This window comes from Salvelinus alpinus, chromosome 4 (genome assembly GCF_045679555.1).
Source record: "Salvelinus alpinus chromosome 4, SLU_Salpinus.1, whole genome shotgun sequence".
Taxonomy (NCBI): Eukaryota; Metazoa; Chordata; class Actinopteri; order Salmoniformes; family Salmonidae; genus Salvelinus; species Salvelinus alpinus.
Window position 1 is genome coordinate 76665118 of NC_092089.1, and position 19532 is coordinate 76684649.

General features: G+C 45.3%; 1 protein-coding gene across 16 annotated transcripts in view; it reads left to right on the top strand.

The window, feature by feature from the left end:
- Positions 1–19532, top strand: part of LOC139574464 (rap guanine nucleotide exchange factor 2-like) — a 137400-nt gene that overhangs the window by 91515 nt on the left and 26353 nt on the right. For 8 of the 16 annotated variants that reach the window (XM_071399045.1, XM_071399046.1, XM_071399051.1 and 5 more), the window contains 8 exons: positions 2378–2509; positions 7373–7550; positions 9002–9138; positions 13727–13885; positions 14887–15039; positions 15182–15346; positions 17236–17355; positions 17834–18037. In XM_071399045.1, coding sequence (XP_071255146.1) covers positions 2378–2509; positions 7373–7550; positions 9002–9138; positions 13727–13885; positions 14887–15039; positions 15182–15346; positions 17236–17355; positions 17834–18037 — 1248 coding nt within the window. The remainder of the gene's footprint in view (positions 1–2377; positions 2510–7372; positions 7551–9001; positions 9139–13726; positions 13886–14886; positions 15040–15181; positions 15347–17235; positions 17356–17833; positions 18038–19532) is intronic. The other 8 variants (XM_071399048.1, XM_071399054.1, XM_071399053.1 and 5 more) reach the window with 2 other exon arrangements.

Here is a 19532-nt window from a genome sequence, read left to right on the forward strand (position 1 = left end):
TATGCCTCTTGGAGTAGCCTATATCTTATTTTGTTACATTTAACCTAATGGTATTTCCACTCCTAACATAGGGTGGGTCAGTTTGGATAGATGTGCTTGTGGATTCATGCTCCAGATTGCGAATAGCACTTGTCATTGTTCTTCTTTTGCTAGACTAGTTAGACATCTTGAGATTTCACACCATTTTGCACCAGTAGCTTTAAAGCTAGAATCCGCACTTGAAACAAAGTGTACACTCCACCTCTGTTTTGGTAAAAAGCTGAGGGATGGGCCTTGAGAAATGTAACCACTCAAATTTATAGACAGAGCTATGGATGCAAGGATGGCATCCATAAAATCAAAATGATAGTTTTAACCAGGATGAGGCGATACAATGTTTGTTTGTTTTACTCCAATGTAAATATAAACTTCTATTTTTGGGTTCTCATGCAGTGTGACAGTTGAACTAAGTTCGAGGCATTTATACATTATATTCTTCAAAAATCAATGGGTGGAAATCATTAATTTATACGTCCAAAAGTGGATGTAGCAACTGCGGATTCTACCTTTTTAATGTTAATTCTGCCCTGGGACTTGTGGTGGTGGTGTGTCGCTCAATCATCTTCATATGTCTAGGAATGAGTCTGTGTGACTTAACACCACAGTGTATCTTGGAGTCTTGTAATTATACATGCTTGTTGCCATTGGTACTGAAGTCTTATCAAGGTTTTAGCTCAACAGGCTAACACAATCTTGTGAAATGCTCGATACCCGGGTTTGAACCCCAGTCGGTTACATCAGCACGCAAGACCCAGTACCCAACTGCCCCGGCTGCTTGGCCTAGGGCTACATAACTGCCCCGGGTGCTTGGCCTAGGGCTACCCAACTGTCCCGGCTGCTTGGCCTAGGGCTACCCGGCTGCTTGGCCTAGGGCTACCCGGCTGCTTGGCCTAGGGCTACCCGGCTGCTTGGCCTAGGGCTACCCGGCTGCTTGGCCTAGGGCTACCCGGCTGCTTGGCCTAGGGCTACCCGGCTGCTTGGCCTAGGGCTACCCGGCTGCTTGGCCTAGGGCTACCCGGCTGCTTGGCCTAGGGCTACCCGGCTGCTTGGCCTAGGGCTACCCGGCTGCTTGGCCTAGGTCTACCCGGCTGCTTGGCCTAGGTCTACCCGGCTGCTTGGCCTAGGTCTACCCGGCTGCTTGGCCTAGGTCTACCCAACTGCCCCGGCTGCTTGGCCTAGGTCTACCCAACTGCCCCGGCTGCTTGGCCTAGGTCTACCCAACTGCCCCGGCTGCTTGGCCTAGGGCTACCCAGGCTGCTTGGCCTAGGGCTACCCGGCTGCTTGGCCTAGGGCTACCCGGCTGCTTGGCCTAGGGCTACCCGGCTGCTTGGCCTAGGGCTACCCGGCTGCTTGGCCTAGGTCTACCCGGCTGCTTGGCCTAGGTCTACCCGGCTGCTTGGCCTAGGTCTACCCAACTGCTTGGCCTAGGTCTACCCGGCTGCTTGGCCTAGGTCTACCCGGCTGCTTGGCCTAGGTCTACCCAACTGCTTGGCCTAGGTCTACCCAACTGCCCCGGCTGCTTGGCCTAGGGATACTTTCCATACACACAAGGAGCTCAGTAAATATGGACAGGAAACAGAACGGCAAGGTTTGCCAACCAACCGCCTGCGCTTTCAAATTTAATTGCTCTTGGTTGTATGCACTTATAAGTGTCGGGTAATTGGTGCTATTACAGAGGGGCTTAAAATGTTGAGCTACGTTTTAAAATAATTATTTTCATGTTAAATAAATACCTCTTGTTTTCGGACTAAAACTTAGATTGTGTTAAACTCTTTAAATGTTCTCCACGGATGCCATAAAAGTGGGAAATTTAATTAACAGCTGCGAGTTTGATTATTAATTATTTGGAAGTAGTTTAGCGTTTAATGCGCAAGCTTCATTAAAATTTGTTCACGTATGTTCTATTAAGATGGCTATGTAAGTAATCACAGGAGAATGAGATGGGTTAAGGCCTTTCTAATTTAAATTAAATTAATGTAGAGGGACATCAAATGAACTGAAGAAGATTAATAAATTACAACTAGAATCAAGAATCCCTCTGGGATCTCAACTCACCCACTGTCACATCATTTCTACATTTTCACTTGGGAACTAGTTCCTCTAACTCCACCTGTGCCCTACACAGAGGCAAAAGGCTACACATGCCATGCAAACATCTACGCAACGCTAATATCTAATATAGACAATGTTTTGGTCAGGGCTAAACAAGTGTTGCACCCACCATGTAGCCAAGTGCCTTTTAAATGCCTGACAGCCATGCGTGGGTGGTGTGAGTGGGTTGAGACTGGTGAAACTGACCATCTGTCTGTTTGTGTGCGTGTGTGGCGTGTGTGTGCAGCTCCCCGCAGACTTCAGCCGACTCCACCTGGCCGACGGCTTGCACCCACAGGTGACCCACGTGTCTTCCAGCCACTCAGGATGTAGTATCACCAGCGACTCTGGAAGCAGCAGCCTGTCAGACATATATCAGGTAAGCGCAGGCCCCTTTCCCCACAACGTCCCCCATAACTTACTTCCAACTTCCCCATAAAGTCCAATAAATGCCCTTGGAGAAGCCCCCCCCCCCCCCCCACACTTTGGAAGAAGCAGCCTACCAGGTTAGCAGGCCCATAACCTCCCAACAACGTCCCACCAACATCCCCCCTCAACCCTTTTTAAACGCCAATATAACAGAACAGTCCCCCCGCCCCCCCATCTCGTGACTGTAGTCAGGCCCCATAGCCAATCACACCTAATCCTCTTACCACACGCAGGCACCCCATTGGCTCCCGACGTCGTAACCTGCTGTCTGTGTATCTGTGAGTGCATTTGTGTGTGTGTGTGTGTGCGCATTAGTCTGTATCAGTCTGTTGCCGTTTGTGTGTGCACACGCACGATCTGTTTAGAGTAAATATTGTGTGCGCGCACGCGTATGTACATGTGAAGGGGTGGGGACAGGTTGTGAACAAGCTCTACTGTGCCCAGGCCCTGATCCAGTCTTAGGGCCATCTGCTGGGTCCTCATTAACAGGTCTGCTGTAGGGGCTCCATTAAATCCCTCACCTTCTCTCGCTCTTTCTCTCGCTCTTTCTCTCGCTCTTTCTCTCGCTCTCTCTCTCTATCTATCTATCTATCTATCTATCTATCTATCTATCTATCTATCTATCTATCTATCTATCTATCTATCTATCTATCTATCTATCTATCTATCTATCTATCTATCTGGGAGAACAAGTATTTGATACACTGCCGATTTTGCAGGTTTTCCTACTTACAAAGCATGTAGAGGTCTGTAATTTTTTATCATAGGTACACTTCAACTGTGAGAGACGGAATCTAAAACAAAAATCCAGAAAATCACATTGTATGATTTTTATGTAATTAATTTGCATTTTATTGCATGACATAAGTATTTGATACATCAGAAAACCAGAACTTAATATTTGGTACAGAAACCTTTGTTTGCAATTACAGAGATCATACGTTTCCTGTAGTTCTTGACCAGGTTTGCACACACTGCAGCAGGGATTTTGTCCCACTCCTCCATACAGACCTTCTCCAGATCCTTCAGGTTTCGGGGCTGTCGCTGGGCAAAGACTTTCAGCACCCTCCAAAGATTTTCTATTGGGTTCAGGTCTGGAGACTGGCTAGGCCACTCCAGGACCTTGAGATGCTTCTTACGGAGCCACTCCTTAGTTGCCCTGGCTGTGTGTTTCGGGTCGTTGTCATGCTGGAAGACCCAGCCACGACCCATCTTCAATGCTCTTACTGAGGGAAGGAGGTTGTTGGCCAAGATCTCGCGATACATGGCCCCATCCATCCTCCCCTCAATACGGTGCAGTCGTCCTGTCCCCTTTGCAGAAAAGCATCCCCAAAGAATGATGTTTCCACCTCCGTGCTTTATGATTGGGATGGTGTTCTTGGGGTTGTACTCATCCTTCTTCCTCCTCCAAACACGGCGAGTGGAGTTTAGACCAAAAAGCTCTTTTTTTTGTCTCATCAGACCACATGACCTTCTTCCATTCCTCCTCTGGATTATCCAGATGGTCATTGGCAAACTTCAGACGGGCCTGGACATGCAGGATTTTAATCCATGACGGCGTAGTGTGTTACTAATGGTTTTCTTTGAGACTGTGGTCCCAGCTCTCTTCAGGTCATTGACCAGGTCCTGCCGTGTAGTTCTGGGCTGATCCCTCACCTTCCTCATGATCATTGATGCCCCACGAGGTGAGATCTTGCATGGAGCCCCAGACCGAGGGTGATTGACCGTCATCTTGAACTTCTTCCATTTTCTAATAATTGCGCCAACAGTTGTTGCCTTTTCACCAAGCTGCTTGCCTATTGTCCTGTAGCCCATCCCAGCCTTGTGCAGGTCTACAATTTTATCCCTGATGTCCTTACACAGCTCTCTGGTCTTGGCCTTTGTGGAGAGGTTGGAGTCTGTTTGATTGAGTGTGTGGACAGGTGTGTTTCATACAGGTAAAGAGTTCAAACAGGTGCAGTTAATACAGGTAATGAGTGGAGAACAGGAGGGCTTCTTAAAGAAAAACTAACAGGTCTGTGAGAGCCGGAATTCTTATGGTTGGTAGGTGATCAAATACTTATGTCATGCAATAGAATGCAAATGAATTACTTACAAATCATACAATGTGATTTTCTGTATTCTTGTTTTAGATTCCGTCTCTCACAGTTGAAGTGTACCTATGATAAAAATTACAGACCTCTACATGCTTTGTAAGTAGGAAAACCTGCAAATCATCAGTGTATCAAATACTTGTTCTCCCCACTGTATATATATTCGGTCTTACTAATAGAGACGATCCAGGCCCACTTCGTCTTCAAAGCTTGTAGAAAATGGCTGAACCAGTAGTAGTTCAGGAAAAGCATGTTTGGGTTTATCTGTTATAAGGGCTAGAGCACAGAGTGAAAGAGGGTTGTACAACGTAAAAACACAGGAATAGTAGTCAGTGAATAACAATATCAATGGACTCAGATGTTTTAGCAGTTGATCTGTATTTGTTGTGCCAGCCTCTAGGATGATAACTCGGTGATAAGGACAACACCATATATATTTGACAATATTAAGGACAACACAAATCACAGGACTGTATGTGTAAGATCTATTCAAAGATGGACGTTTACCAGGGTAAAGCTCTTGGCGATGATGCCCCTTGTTCGTCGGAGTCCTCTCATCCACGAGCCATGTCAGCTGGAGTGCCCCATTGTCTCTCCTCCCAGAGAGAAGAATAGAGCTGCATCCTCTGTCACTGCCTGGCAAACATGGCAGACTGTTTTGCCTCTGAATAAATCATGAAATTGGTTCTTCAGAAGGAGGCTTGAAAGCATTGATCCAAAAATAGCCCTGTTGAAATATTAACCACCCACACCCTTTTCTTTTTTTGCTCACCACACATTTATGGATCACACACAGAGGGGTTCTGACTTGCTCTGTATTTCGAGAACATTTGACATTTTTAATGGTTCAGCATTAACAGTCCCACTGGACTGTCTAACATTGTGTAACTCAGTGGAAATGATGTCCGAATCAAATTCGAACGTGTTGCAACCTCCCGAGGCACACACTTCTGAATGATGATTGACACACTACTTACGAGTATTTCATTTATTATAAGGCTAGTTCATAAATCTAGGTGGGTGGTAATATGGAATTGACATACAGCGATATTAGTAAATGAATGCTACTGTGCGAGGACTAGCTTAGCGCCTACTGTAGATAAGTAATAGGGTCTGCTATTTTGGGACTTAACTTTTTTTTTTCTCTCCTGAGATTTGCAGCATGCCAGCAATGTTTGTTCATGTGGCATATAGCTGTGTGTTCTACCGGGTTTCGGCATCAGACATTGACTTTCATATCAAGCTGAAGACTGATGGCTGTTTTCTCTGATTTCACTGCTGCTGAGATTTCCAGATGAGTTCAAGACAGTTTTCTAGGATTTTCCCATCTCACCACCTCAGTTATTCCCTGTCGCATAGGGAACCGACATACCTCAATCTTCAGATTTTCCTCTGTTTCACTCCAAGTACACACCTTACGAACCCCTTCCCCAACGGAATAACCCCGCCCCTTTGCTCTCTCGCCCCATCAGGCCCCTCCCCTGCCCCTCCCACTTCGCTTACCTCCTGACGCCTGAGTGGCTAGTCAGACAGCACCTTGAATCATTAATGAGACATTTGCACATGATGGTTAAGGATAAATGACATAGGGCTACGTTCGGTGAGAGACAGGGACTCTTTGAATCTCTGAAAAATTTAAACACGACTGGCAGCCCGGGCGGTAAAGATGCGTCTTGGACTAGGCTGCTGCAGGCAGTTTGCGAAGGCAACATTGTTTTCGTCTCTCTCAGTGAAAAGGCTGGAGTTTCGACACCTTATTCAGGTAAGAGGAGTCGGTTAGCACTCAACAGGAGGGGAGGGTTTTTAGTTTTCATCTCCCTGTGTTTCGTGCCTGGATTTCGTTCCGAGGGGCTCGTGTTGAGAGCATGAAACACACTATAGCCTCTCAGCGATATGTATAGTATGTGAGAAGCCTTGATGGATGTACAGTGCTAAGATCTCTATTAATATCAGTGTGACATTGTCAATTGCGTTACTTTTGCTCCGTCTCTTTGTTAGTTTCTCTCTCTCTTTGCTACGTACATATTTTATTCACTCTTTCAGAGGTTGTCAGTGTCTAAGTGGAAATGGGGAGCCCAGAGAGAGAAATGGGGAGCCCGGAGAGAGAAATGGGGAGCCCGGAGAGAGAAATGGGGAGCCCGGAGAGGGAAATGGGGAGCCCAGAGAGAGAAATGGGGAGCCCGGAGAGAGAAATGGGGAGCCCGGAGAGGGAAATGGGGAGCCCAGAGAGAGAAATGGGGAGCCCGGAGAGAGAAATGGGGAGCCCGGAGAGGGAGAGATGTGAGATAATTAGCTGGGTGTTTTATGCATAGCGGGGTGCTTTGGTATGCAGTGTTGATGTGTGTCTCAGACCTATCATTCTCACTAAACAGGCTAGATGTTCAGACATTGTTGTCGCTTTTGAAGCATTGAATTGAAAGGGTCTGCTTCTTGCCGCTGTTTTGTTTACCAGCCCTTATGTGAAGTCTTTGCACCAAAACCCTTATTTTAGATTTACCAACCTCATCTCAGACCACCAGTGTGCAGCTGTTACTACTTGGAGTAGATGGATGGAGCCGACATGCTTAGTATGGACCAGTGACCATTTTCCTGCACTCATGTTATTAAAACTAAGATTGATGGTGGTTGTTATGATGGAGAAAGCCGTTGTGTTTTTGTTGATCCTGGATGACTTGATCCATGATGACTGACCGACATCCATCCTCTCTTCTGACCCTCAGGCCACGGAAAACGAGCCAGGCGACATGGACCTCAGCGGCCTGCCCGAGACCGCCGTCGACTCAGAGGAGGACGATGACGAGGAGGACATCGAGCGCGCGTCGGACCCCCTCATGAGCCGTGACATCGTGCGGGACTGCCTGGAGAAGGACCCAATGGACCGCACCGATGACGACATAGGTGAGTCCCTGCTAGCACACAGAATGTTCCCCTAACATTCCCTCAAGGTTCCCCTTTGATTGATTAAAAAGTAGCCTACTCACAATGTTCTGGGAACCAAAATGTATTTAGCTGTGGCGTGCCAGTGTTTCCCCTACCATTGTGTAGGCACTAGGCAAGGTGCCCCCCACTTCCCTCCCTTCTTTGCTATGTTGCTTCCTGGCTCCAATAACACAGAAGGGGATGATTGTTCCACACCACCGTTAAACTCTTAAAATCTAGAAACAACGGTTATAATGCCTATTACTACTGCTAAAAAATAAATTGTATGTGAGTGCTTGCTGTTTTCTGGCAAGACATTTGGAAAAGCAATGGGAGCCAATTAGATTTGGCTTTGTTCACTAAGGGGAAATCCTAATCTGAGTCCCCTTTGTAGGCTCATCAGAGTTTAATCAAGCATTCACGATTTTAATCAAACAATCCACAGCGACGCCCCCTCTCCCAGTGCCCCGCCCTTGGTGTATCTCAACCCTGCCCCTCTGTATTAGCTAGCTACCGTGAATTATGTGTCCATCTGCAGGCCTTCGTGCGTCAATGCTTTCTTTAGGTGAATTTATTTTAGCCCTCAGTTCTATTCTTTCTGTGCCACATGAAGACTGTGATATCATAGGCATGTTAGCATCAGTACAGCTACAATGATAAGGAGCCAAAATAAGAGATTAGTTCACATTTACTCACATAGAAAGCTTAGCTGTAGATGTGATGTGTGGCTGATCTAGTGGATGCAGATGGAGAGAGAGAGTACCCCTCTCCTCCCCTCGACGAACCCCACAACCTCCCCGCCGCCCCTCCCCTTCCTGCTCTCTCTGCCGACAGGCTTTTCTAGGTCAACGTCGCACGTCCTCGCCTCTCCCGGCGCATTAAAGTTTCAGTGCTTCCGCAGGATTCCCACACGACACTGTTGCCATGCCAAGCACAGGTCAGCCCGCACCCCAGACTTACTTTAGGCGCCTAGCACAGGGATGGAGTCCTTCCCTGGCTCCCGCAATGAGCTATTTCAAGGAGCCAGAAAAATGCATGGGGCAGGAATCAGGACAGGCAATGCCCTATACAGCCAAGCTGAAGCCCCAAATGAGATTTGATTAATGTTGACACACTTAGAAGTGAATGCAAAAGGTCGCTTTTCCTTTCATGCTCATGCAGTTTTTTTCTGTCTATGAAAATTAAGTTGATAGTTTGCCTTAGTGTTCTTCAGATAATCATCCCATTGTTGGGTACTCATCACTTGTGGGGTTGAATTTAATGCACCTTCTCTCGCACTAGCTGTGCCCTTTTTTTTGTCCAAAGCCACACAGAGGGTGAAGGAAGAGTGAAGGACTGCCAAGTCCTCCTACGCTCGTCCTCTCTCCTCTGTGTCAAGACCTTCCTAACCACCACTCCCTCTCTACTCCCCCTCTCCAACCTTTCCACAGAGCAATTACTGGAGTTCATGCATCAGCTGCCAGCGTTTGCCAACATGACCATGTCTGTGAGGAGGGAGCTGTGTGCCGTCATGGTGTTTGCCGTGGTCGAGCGGGCCGGCACCATCGTACTCAATGACGGGGAAGAGGTATGTTTGTATGTGGAGGGGTGTGCCGTGAACGAGTCAGTGTTAAAGGAAAATTCCATTCCAAAATGATATTTTGGTATTTCTTTCATTAGTCCGTTGTTGATATAGTCCCAAAATGTTTCACCTGTCAGCAATCAAGTTATCAAGATATATCACTTTTAAAATACAGAAATACAGCCGGTATGATGCATTTTGATGCAAAGAAACGGCTGTATTTCTGTATTTTGAAAGTTTAAATATCTTGAGAACTTGATAGCTGAAAAGCAAAACATTTTGGGACTATATCAACAACGGACTAAGGAAACAAATAACAAAAGAGTTTGGGGTGGTATTTCCGTTGTCTCTTATATTGCTCTTGTGTGTGTCTTGAATGTGTCTGGGTTTGCACATCTATGGCCTGGGACATGGAGTTTGCCCTTGCCATTACCAATGCAGGTTTCTCTTTTTCCATTTTGTTTTTTCCCCTGCTCTATTAAGCACGAATGACTGCCATCTCCCAGCATCATAAGATTCCCCAAGGGGACCAGAAGAGAGATCTGGCTTTTGAATTAAGCCATTTTGGTCATTTTTTCACTGCGATGCACCCAAACAATAGAGTGCAGAGACATACCCTTAAGTCCAGTTCACTTCAAGGGCAGTCCAGTCAAAGTTGAATAACATCATATTGAGCTGGTGTGTGTTAGTAGAATGTACACTACTGCCTCAGTGCATTGTCAAATGTGTTGTTGATGATGCTAAAGGGAGAAAGCGATACCTTGCTGTAAAATATGATTTGCTATCTTTTTATATCCATAATAAAAGGGTAAAATCGTAGTTATTATTAGTGTAAAAACGGGGGTATTATATACTATTGAACCATTTGTGACTAATGATTAAGAATATCACCTGTTAAAGAATTGTGATGCTCATCAGTTTGATTCCCCGCCAAAAAATAGTGATTAAACATCGATCCAAGCCCCATTCTAATCGCTATCGGCTGGCTAATCGCTATCGGCTGGCTAATCGCTATCGGGCTGGCTAATCGCTATCGGCTGGCTAATCACTATCGGCTGGCTAATCGCTAACGGACATTATCCCAGAAACCCTAGACCCACTCCAATTTGCATACCGCCCTAACAGATCAACAGATGACGCAATCTCTATTGCACTCCACTGCCCTTTCCCACCTGGACAAAAGGAACACCTATGTGAGAATGCTGTTTATTGACTACAGCTCAGTGTTCCACACCATAGTGCCCTCAAAGCTCATCAATAAGCTAAGGACCCTGGGACTAAACACCTCCCTCTGAAACTGGATCCTGGACTTCCTGACGGACCACCCCCAGGTAGTAAGGGTAGGTAACAACAAATCCGCCACGCTGATCCACCACACAGTATCCCCTCAGGGGTACGTGCTCAGCCCCCTCCTGTACTCCCTGTTCACTCATGACTGCACGGCCAGGCACGACCATCATTAAGTTTGCCGATGACACAACAGTGGTAGGCCTGATCAACGACGAGACAGCTTATAGGGAGGAGGTCAGAGACCTGGCCATGTGGTGCCAGGACAACAACCTCTCCCTCAATGTGATCAAGACAAAGGAGATGATTGTGGACTACAGGAAAAGGAGGACCGAGCACGCCCCATTCTCATCAATGGGGCTGTAGTGGAGAGCTTCAAGTTCCTTGGTGTCCACATTACCAACAAACTATCATGTCCAAGCACGCCAAGACAGTCGTGAAGAGGGCATGACAAAACCTATTCCCCCCCCAGGAGACTGAACATATTTGGCATGGGTACTTAGATCCTCAAAAGGTTGTACAGCTGCACCATCGAGAGCATCCCGACTGGTTGCGTCACTGCCTGGTATGACAACTTCTCGGCCCCCGTCTGCAAGGCACTACAGAGGGTAGTGCGTACGGCCCAGTACGCATCACGTAAGGCCCACTACATCCCAGTACATCTTCCTGCCATCAGGCGGTGTCAGATGAAAGCCCTAAAAATTGTCAGACTCCAGCCACCCTGATCATAGGCTGTTCTCTCTGCTACCGGAGCACCAAGTCTAGCTCCAAGAGGCTTCTATACAACGTCTACCCCCCAAGCCATAAGACTCCTCAACGTCTAATGAAATCGCTACCCAGACTATTTGCATTGACCCCCCCCCCTCTTTTAAACCGCTGTTACTCTCTGTATATTCACTGTAATAAAAAAATATATATATATTGTTTAACCTTTATTTAAATTCTTATTTACAATGAAGGCCTAAGAACAGTGGGTTAACTGCCTTGTTCAGGGGCAGAACGACAGATTTTTACCTTGTCAGCTCGATCTGGCAACCTTTCGGTTACTGGCCCAATGCTCTAATCACTATACTACCTGCCGCCCCACCTACATGTACAGTTGAAGTCGGAAATTTACATACACCTTAGCCAAATAAATTTAAACTCAGTTTTTCACAATTCCTGACTTTTAATCCTAGTAAAAATTTCCCGTCTTAGGTCAGTTAGTATCACCGCTTTTGTTTTTAGAATGTGAAATGTCAGAATAATAGTAGAAATAATGATTTATTTCAGCTTTTATTTCTTTCATCACATTCCCAGTGGGTCAGAAGTTTACATACACTCAATTAGTATTTGGTAGCATTGCCTTTAAATTGTTTAACTTGGGTCAAATGTTCTGGGTAGCCTTCCATAAGCTCCCCACAATAAGTTGGGTGAATTTTGGCCTATTCCTCCTGACAGAGCTGGTGTGAGTCAGGTTTGTAGGCCTCTTGCTCGCACATGTTTTTTCAGTTCTACCCACAATTTTTTTTATAGGATTGAGGTCAGGGCTTTGTGATGGCCACTCCAATACCTTGACTTTGTTGTCCACAACTTTGGAAGTATGCTTGGGGTAAATGTCCATTTGGAAGACCCATTTGCGACCAAGCTTTAACTTCCTGACTGATGTCTTGAGATGTTGCTTCAATATATCCACATACTTTTCCTACCTCATGAAGCCATCTATTTTGTGAAGTGCACCAGTCCCTCCTGCAGCAAAGCACCCCCACAGCATGATGCTGCCATCCCCGTGCTTCACGGTTGGGGTTGTGTTCTTCGGCTTGCAAGCCTCCCCCTTTTTCCTCAAAACGATGGTCATTATGGCCAAACAGTTCTATTTTTCTTTCATCCGACCAGAGGATATTTCTCCAAAAAGTACGATTTTTGTCCCCATGTGCAGTTGCAAACCGTAGTCTGGCTTTTTTATGGTGCTTTTTGAGTAGTGGCTTCTTCCTTGCTGAGCGACCTTTCAGGTTATGTCGATTTTGAACTCGTTTTACTGTTGATATAGATACTTTTTTACCTGTTTCCTCCAGCATCTTCACAAAGTCCTTTGCTGTTTCTTGGATTGATTTGCACTTTTCGCGACAAAGTATGTTCATCTCTAGGAGACAGAACGCGTCTCCTTCCTGAGCGGTATGACGGCTGCGTGGTCCCATGGTGTTTATACTTGCGTACTATTGTTTGTACAGATGAACGTGGTACCTTCAGGCGTTTGGAAATAGCCCCCAAGGATAAACCAGACTTGTGGAGGTCTACAATTTTTTTTCTAAGATCTTGGCTGATTTCTTTTGATGTCAAGCAAGGAGGCACTGAGTTTGAAGGTAGGTCTTGAAATACATCCACAGGTACACCTCCAATTAACTCAAATGATGCCAATTAGCCTATCAGAAGCTTCTAAAGCCATGACAACATTTTCTGGAATTTTCCAAGCTGTTTAAAGGCACAGTCAACTTAGTGCATGTAAACTTCTGACCCACTGGAATTGTGATACGGTGCATTATAAGTGAAATAATCTGTCTGTTAACAATTGTTGGAAAAATTACTTGTCATGCACAAAGTAGATTTCCTAACTGACTTGCGAAAACTAGTTTGTTAACAAGAAATTTGTGGAGTGGTTGAAAAACAAGTTTTAATGACTCCAACCTAAGTGTATGTAAACTTCCGACTTCAACTGTACAAACAACCCAACCTACATGTACATATTACCTCAATTACTTAGACTAAACGGTGCCCCCGCACATTGACTCTGCTCCAGTACCCCCCTGTATATTGTCTCGCTTTTGTTATTTTACTGCTGCTCTTTAATTACCTGTTACCTTTATTTCTTATCTGTACTGCATTGTTGGTTAGGGACTCATAAGTAAGCAAGTAAAATTTGATTTGATTTAACTAAAGGCTAACTAATCACTAATGGCTAACTAATTGCTTAAGGCTAATTGTGATTTAAAAACGTATTTAAAGCATCATAGCTGTCTTCATTTTCCTTTAACATTTGATCCTAGCCTGATATTAAACCAGGGATGGGCAACTCCAGTCCTCGGGGGCCTGATTAGTGTCACACTTTTGCCCCAGTCCCAACTAACACACCTGACTCCATAATCAACTAATCATGATCTTCACTTTAGAATGCATCAGCTGTTTTGCACACAGGATGTGGACAAAGTGACACCACTCCGGCCCCCGAGGACTCCAGTTTCCTGTCCCTGTATTAAACCATTGTCCACTGAATGATCTCTGAGCATTTCTGACTGTTAACTGTTTGTGGTTGTGGTCTTTCCCCACTCAGCTGGACTCGTGGTCAGTGATCCTGAATGGCTCGGTGGAGGTGACGTACCCTGAGGGCAGGCCTGAGATCCTGTGTATGGGCAACAGCTTCGGGGTCTCCCCCACCATAGAGAAGGAGTACATGAAGGGAGTGATGAAGACTAAGATGGACGACTGTCAGGTAATGCTCAGCACTGAGACTGGCTATTATGATGGACTATCGGTTGATTGCCCTGTCATACGGGCCTTCTCTCCCATATATTGAATGGTGTTATATACTCCACCCCTGTTACTTACTCAATTAGTCTGTTGCATTTTAAAGCAGGCTTGACATTTTTTTTTTTAAATGTATTTTCCCCCCCACTTTTTTTAACCTTTTATTTAAATATGGAAGTCGGTTAAAAACAATTTTTTTTTTACAATGACTGCCTACACCGGCCAAACCCAGTCAACGCTGGGCCAATTGTGGTCCTGTCCTGTGCTGGCGTGGTTACACATGGTCTGTGGTTGTGGGGCCGGTTGGATGGACTGCCAAAATCTCTAAAATGACATTGGTAGAGAAATTAACATTAAATTCTATGGCAACAGCTCAGGTGGACATTCCTGCAGTCAGCATTCCAATTGTACTCTGCCTCCAAAACTTGAGACATCTGTGGCGTTGTTTGACAAAACTGCACATTTTAGAGTGACCTTTTATTGTCCCCAGCACAAGGTGTACCTGTGTAATGATTTTACTGTTTAATCATGTTCTTGATATGATACAAAGGAGAAATGCTCACTAACAGGGATGGAAAACAAATTTGTGCACAACATTTGAGAGAAATAAGCTTTTTGAGCGTTTAGAAAATTTCAACGGTCTTTTATTTCAGCTCATGAAACATGGGACCAACATTTTACATGTTGCGTTTATATTTTTGTTCAGTATACATTGTCCAGTAGGTACCAACCAATTAAATGAAGACGCTGGGTTAATTCACTAAGAGAGAGTGTTTATTTCATTGGTGTCTTAAAATAGATTAGCTCAAAATGTCTCTCAGCCATGTTGATCTAAAAAGCATTATGTCCCCAAGCTAACTACTACTCTCTTTCCCTTTCTCCTATCTCCCTCCCTCCCTCCCTCCCTCCCTCCCTCCCTCCCTCCCTCCCTCCCTCCCTCCCTCCCTCCCTCCACCTATGTTCCAGTTTGTGTGCATAGCGCAGCAGGACTACTGCTGCATCCTCAACCAGGTGGAGAAGAACATGCAGAAGGTGGAGGAGGAGGGCGAGATCGTCATGGTCAAGGAGCACCGTGAGCTGGACCGCACCGGCACCCGGAAGGGACACATCGTCATCAAGGTGAGTTCATTCATTATTGAGTAAGCCTTTAGACTCCAAACCACATCTTCCTAATAAAGGTGTTATCACATATTAGGTGTTATGAATGCCCATGTATATGACGTTTAGTGTTACCTAAAGGATTATACGCCATCTCCTATAGGGCACGAAGGAGCGTCTGACTATGCACCTGGTAGAGGAGCACTCTGTGGTGGACCCCACCTACATCGAGGATTTCCTGTTGACCTACAGGACTTTCCTCTCCAGCCCCATGGTCGTGGGCAACAAGCTCCTCGAGTGGTTCCACGACCCAAGCCTCAGGGACAAGGTCAGATCCCAGTTCAAACACTTTACTATCCTTTCTCAGATAAGTATTTTTTTTGTCATTTTATTGTAATGGAAGCTAGACGGTACTTAACATCAGTAATAACTAAAGCATAGATAATATCACAGATGCATGCATGCTTACATACTCTATCTTTCAAATGTTTTAGAACACCAACTCATTGAAGTTTTTTTTAAACTATTTTCTACATTGTAGAATAATAGTGAAGACATCAAAACTATTAAATAACACATATGGTATCATGTAGTAACCAAAAAAAGTGTTAAACAAATCAAATATAATTTGAGATTCTTCAGATAGCCACCTTTTGCCTTGGTCGCTTTGCACACTCTTGGCATTCTCTCAACCAGCTTCACCTGGAATGATTTTCAAGCAGTCTTGAAGGAATTCCCATATATGCTGAGCACCTGTTGGCTGCTTTTCCTTCACTCTGCGGTCCGACTCATCCCAGACCATCTCCATTTGGTTGAGGTTGGGGGATTGTGGAGGCCAGGTCATCTGATGCAGCACTCCATCACTCTCCTTGTTCAAATAGCCCTTACACAGTCTGGAGGTGTGCTGGGTCATTGTCCTGTTGAAAAACAAATGATAGTCCCGCTAAGCGCAAACCAGATCGGTTGGCGTATCGCTGCAGAATGCTGTGGTAGCCATTCTGGTTAAGTGTGCCTTGAATTCTAAATAAATCACAGACAGTGTCACCAACAAAGCACCGTAACACCACCTCCTCCATGCTTTACGGTTGGAAATACACTTGCGGAGATCATCCGTTCACCCACACCGTGTCTCACAAAGACACTGTGGTTGGAACCAATAATCTCCCATTTGGACTGCAGACCAAAGGACAAATTTCCACCGGTCTAATGTCCATTGCGCGTATTTCTTTGTCCAAGCAAGTCTCTTCTTATTATTGGTGTCCTTTAGTAGTGGTTTCTTTGCAGCAATTCGACCATGTTGGCCTGATTCACGCAGTCTCTTCTGAAGCGTTGATGTTGATGTCTGTTACTTGAATTCTGTGAAGCATTTATTTGGGCTGCAATTTCTGAGGCTGGTAACTCTAATGAACTTAACCCGAAGAAGAAAAAAAAATATGAAAAAAAAAATCCTCTTCAACAGAGGCAACTCTGAGTCTTCCATTTCTGTGGCTGTCCTCATGAGAGCCCGTTTCATCATAGCGCTTGATGGTTTTTGCGACTGCACTTGAAGAAACTTTCAAAGTTTCTGAAATGTTCTGTATTGACTGACCTTCATGTCTTAAAGTAATGATGGACTGTTGTTTCTATTTGCTTATTTGAGCTGTTCTTGCCATAATATGGACTTAGCCCTATCTGTTAAAAGACCATCTTCTGTATACCTCCTGTATACCTGTATACCTTCTGTATACCCAACCTTGTCACAACACAATTGATTGGCTGAAACGCATTAAGAAGGAAAGAAAATCCACAAATTAACTTTTAAGAAGGTACACCTGTTAATTGAAATGCATTCCAGGTCACTACATCATGAAGCTGGTTGAGAGATTGGTTGCCAAGTTTGTGCAAAGCTGCCATCAAGGCAAAGGGTGGCTGTTTGAAGAATCACAAATATAAAATATTTTTTATTTAACACTTTTTTTGGTTACTACATTATTCCGTAGTTTTGATGTCTTCCCTATTATTTTACAATGTAGAAAATATTACAAATAAAAAGTAAACCTTGAATGAGGTAGGTGTTCTAAAACTTTTGACCGGTAGTGTACATACAGATTAACACACACACAAAGAACTACAAGTGAAGAAATGTATATAACAAGCTAACATTCAATCCAAGCTCATGCTCATCCACTTATTTTTTACTTTGAATGAATCTGAATTACTTTCTTCTTGCATCCCCAGGTTACACGGGTAGTCTTGCTGTGGGTGAACAATCACTTCAATGACTTTGAAGGCGACCCTGCAATGACTCACTTTCTTGAAGAGTTTGAGAACAATCTGGAGAGAGAGGTCCGTGTCTCAGTTAAGCATAGCATGTTTCATATCTAGTTTCAACATTACAGCGTGTTTCATATCCATTTTCAACATTACGGCGTGTTTCATATCCAGTTTCAACATTACGGCGTGTTTCATATCCCGTTTCAACATTACGGCGTGTTTCATATCCAGTTTCAACATTACGGCGTGTTTCATGTCCAGTTTCAACATTACGGCGTGTTTCATGTCCAGTTTCAACATTACGGCGTGTTTCATGTCCAGTTTCAACATTATGGCGTGTTTCATGTCCAGTTTCAACATTACTCCTAATTTGCATTATATATTAAGTCAAAGCATTCAAAGTGTCCAAATGTTTGCCTTACGCTAGCCTCTTATTTCACAATTTAAAATGCTAAAGATTATTTAATTTATAATTTTCATTTCATTCCACATAGTAACAAAGTTGAGATACAAACTCTGAATTGAGCAATATACCAGTACTAAACATAATTTTCCTTTACAGAAAATGTACGGCCACCTTAGACTGTTAAACATTGCCTGCGCTGCTAAAGCCAAACTGCGACTAGTGACACTGACCAAGCCGTCCAGGGAGGCCCCGCTAGCCTTCACCCTGCTGGGGGGCTCCGAGAAGGGCTTCCGCATCTTCATCGACAGCGTGGAGCCCGGGAGCAAGGCCGCGGAGGCCGGCCTTAAACGAGGAGACCAGGTGAAGTAACGAGAATTATATTCTTTATATAGCGTTTTTTCATATGTTCAAAATGCATTCCATAGAAAGGATGGGAAACTTCCCTCAACCCCTAGCAGTGTAGCACCCACCTGATTGATGCCAGTGCACTGTTTTGCATCAGAAAGCTCACCACGCATCAGACAGCTACCACGATGTGCTGATTCAGTAGGCTAGTGTGCTCACTGGTGATTTTTCATCCTTTGCCCCAAGGGTGGCAAAGATCCTATGTTAAATCCAGGATGCCAGCTTGAAAACCCTGCTTGGCTGTGCTTTGTTTTGGCATAAACTTAAACTCTTTCTTGCAGCTGCTTCCTAAAGGAAATGTGAACCATAACATCTTGCAAAGTATGTTTACTCTTGCAATACTCCTGTCTAACCTTCTCAATGAGTGGCTCTAACGCGAGAGTTAAAATACCCTTATCAATCTCACTCCCCTTTTCGTCTTAACGAGACCTCTTTTGCCGAACCTATGACCAGTGTTTCTTTAAGTGCTGACCCAGAAACGGCCATTAGACCTGATTTGCTCCATCAGCACTGTGGTAATGACTGCAGAGGAAGGCCCCTCATAGAGGGATCACCATTCACTTCCTGGTTCACTCAGAGCTCACTTCCTGGTTTAGCCAGAGGGCATTTGGTTCACTCAGAGGAAAACTCAGTGGCAGGCTCATGTGTAAACAAGAAGCCCTTCCCCTCTCATGACAAGTCAGCAGCTTTCATAAGGCAGCTAACAGGAAATGGAGACCAGTAGTGTTAAGGAGATGGGAGGGAAGGGGGGGTGGAGACCAGTAATGTAGAGGTGAGGGAGATGGGAACAGAAGAGAAGGGGGATGGGGACCAGTAATGTAGAGGTGAGGGAGATGGGAACAGAAGAGAAGGGGGGGTGGAGACCAGTAATGTAGAGGTGAGGGAGATGGGAACAGAAGAGAAGGGGAGGGGGGGTGGAGACCAGTAATGTAGAGGTGAGGGCGATGGGAACAGAAGAGAGGGGGGATGGGGACCAGTAATGTAGAGGTGAGGGAGATGGGAACAAAAGAGAAGGGGAGGGGGGGTGGAGACCAGTAATGTAGAGGTGAGGGAGATGGGAACAGAAGAGAAGGGGGATGGGGACCAGTAATGTAGAGGTGAGGGAGATGGGAACAGAAGAGAAGGGGGGGTGGAGACCAGTAATGTAGAGGTGAGGGAGATGGGAACAGAAGAGAGGGGGGATGGGGACCAGTAATGTAGAGGTGAGGGAGATGGGAACAGAAGAGAAGGGGGGGTGGAGACCAGTAATGTAGAGGTGAGGGAGATGGGAACAGAAGAGAGGGGGGATGGGGACCAGTAATGTAGAGGTGAGGGAGATGGGAACAGAAGAGAAGGGGAGGGGGGGTGGAGACCAGTAATGTAGAGGTGAGGGAGATGGGAACAGAAGAGAAGGGGAGGGGGGGTGGAGACCAGTAATGTAGAGGTGAGGGAGATGGGAACAGAAGAGAAG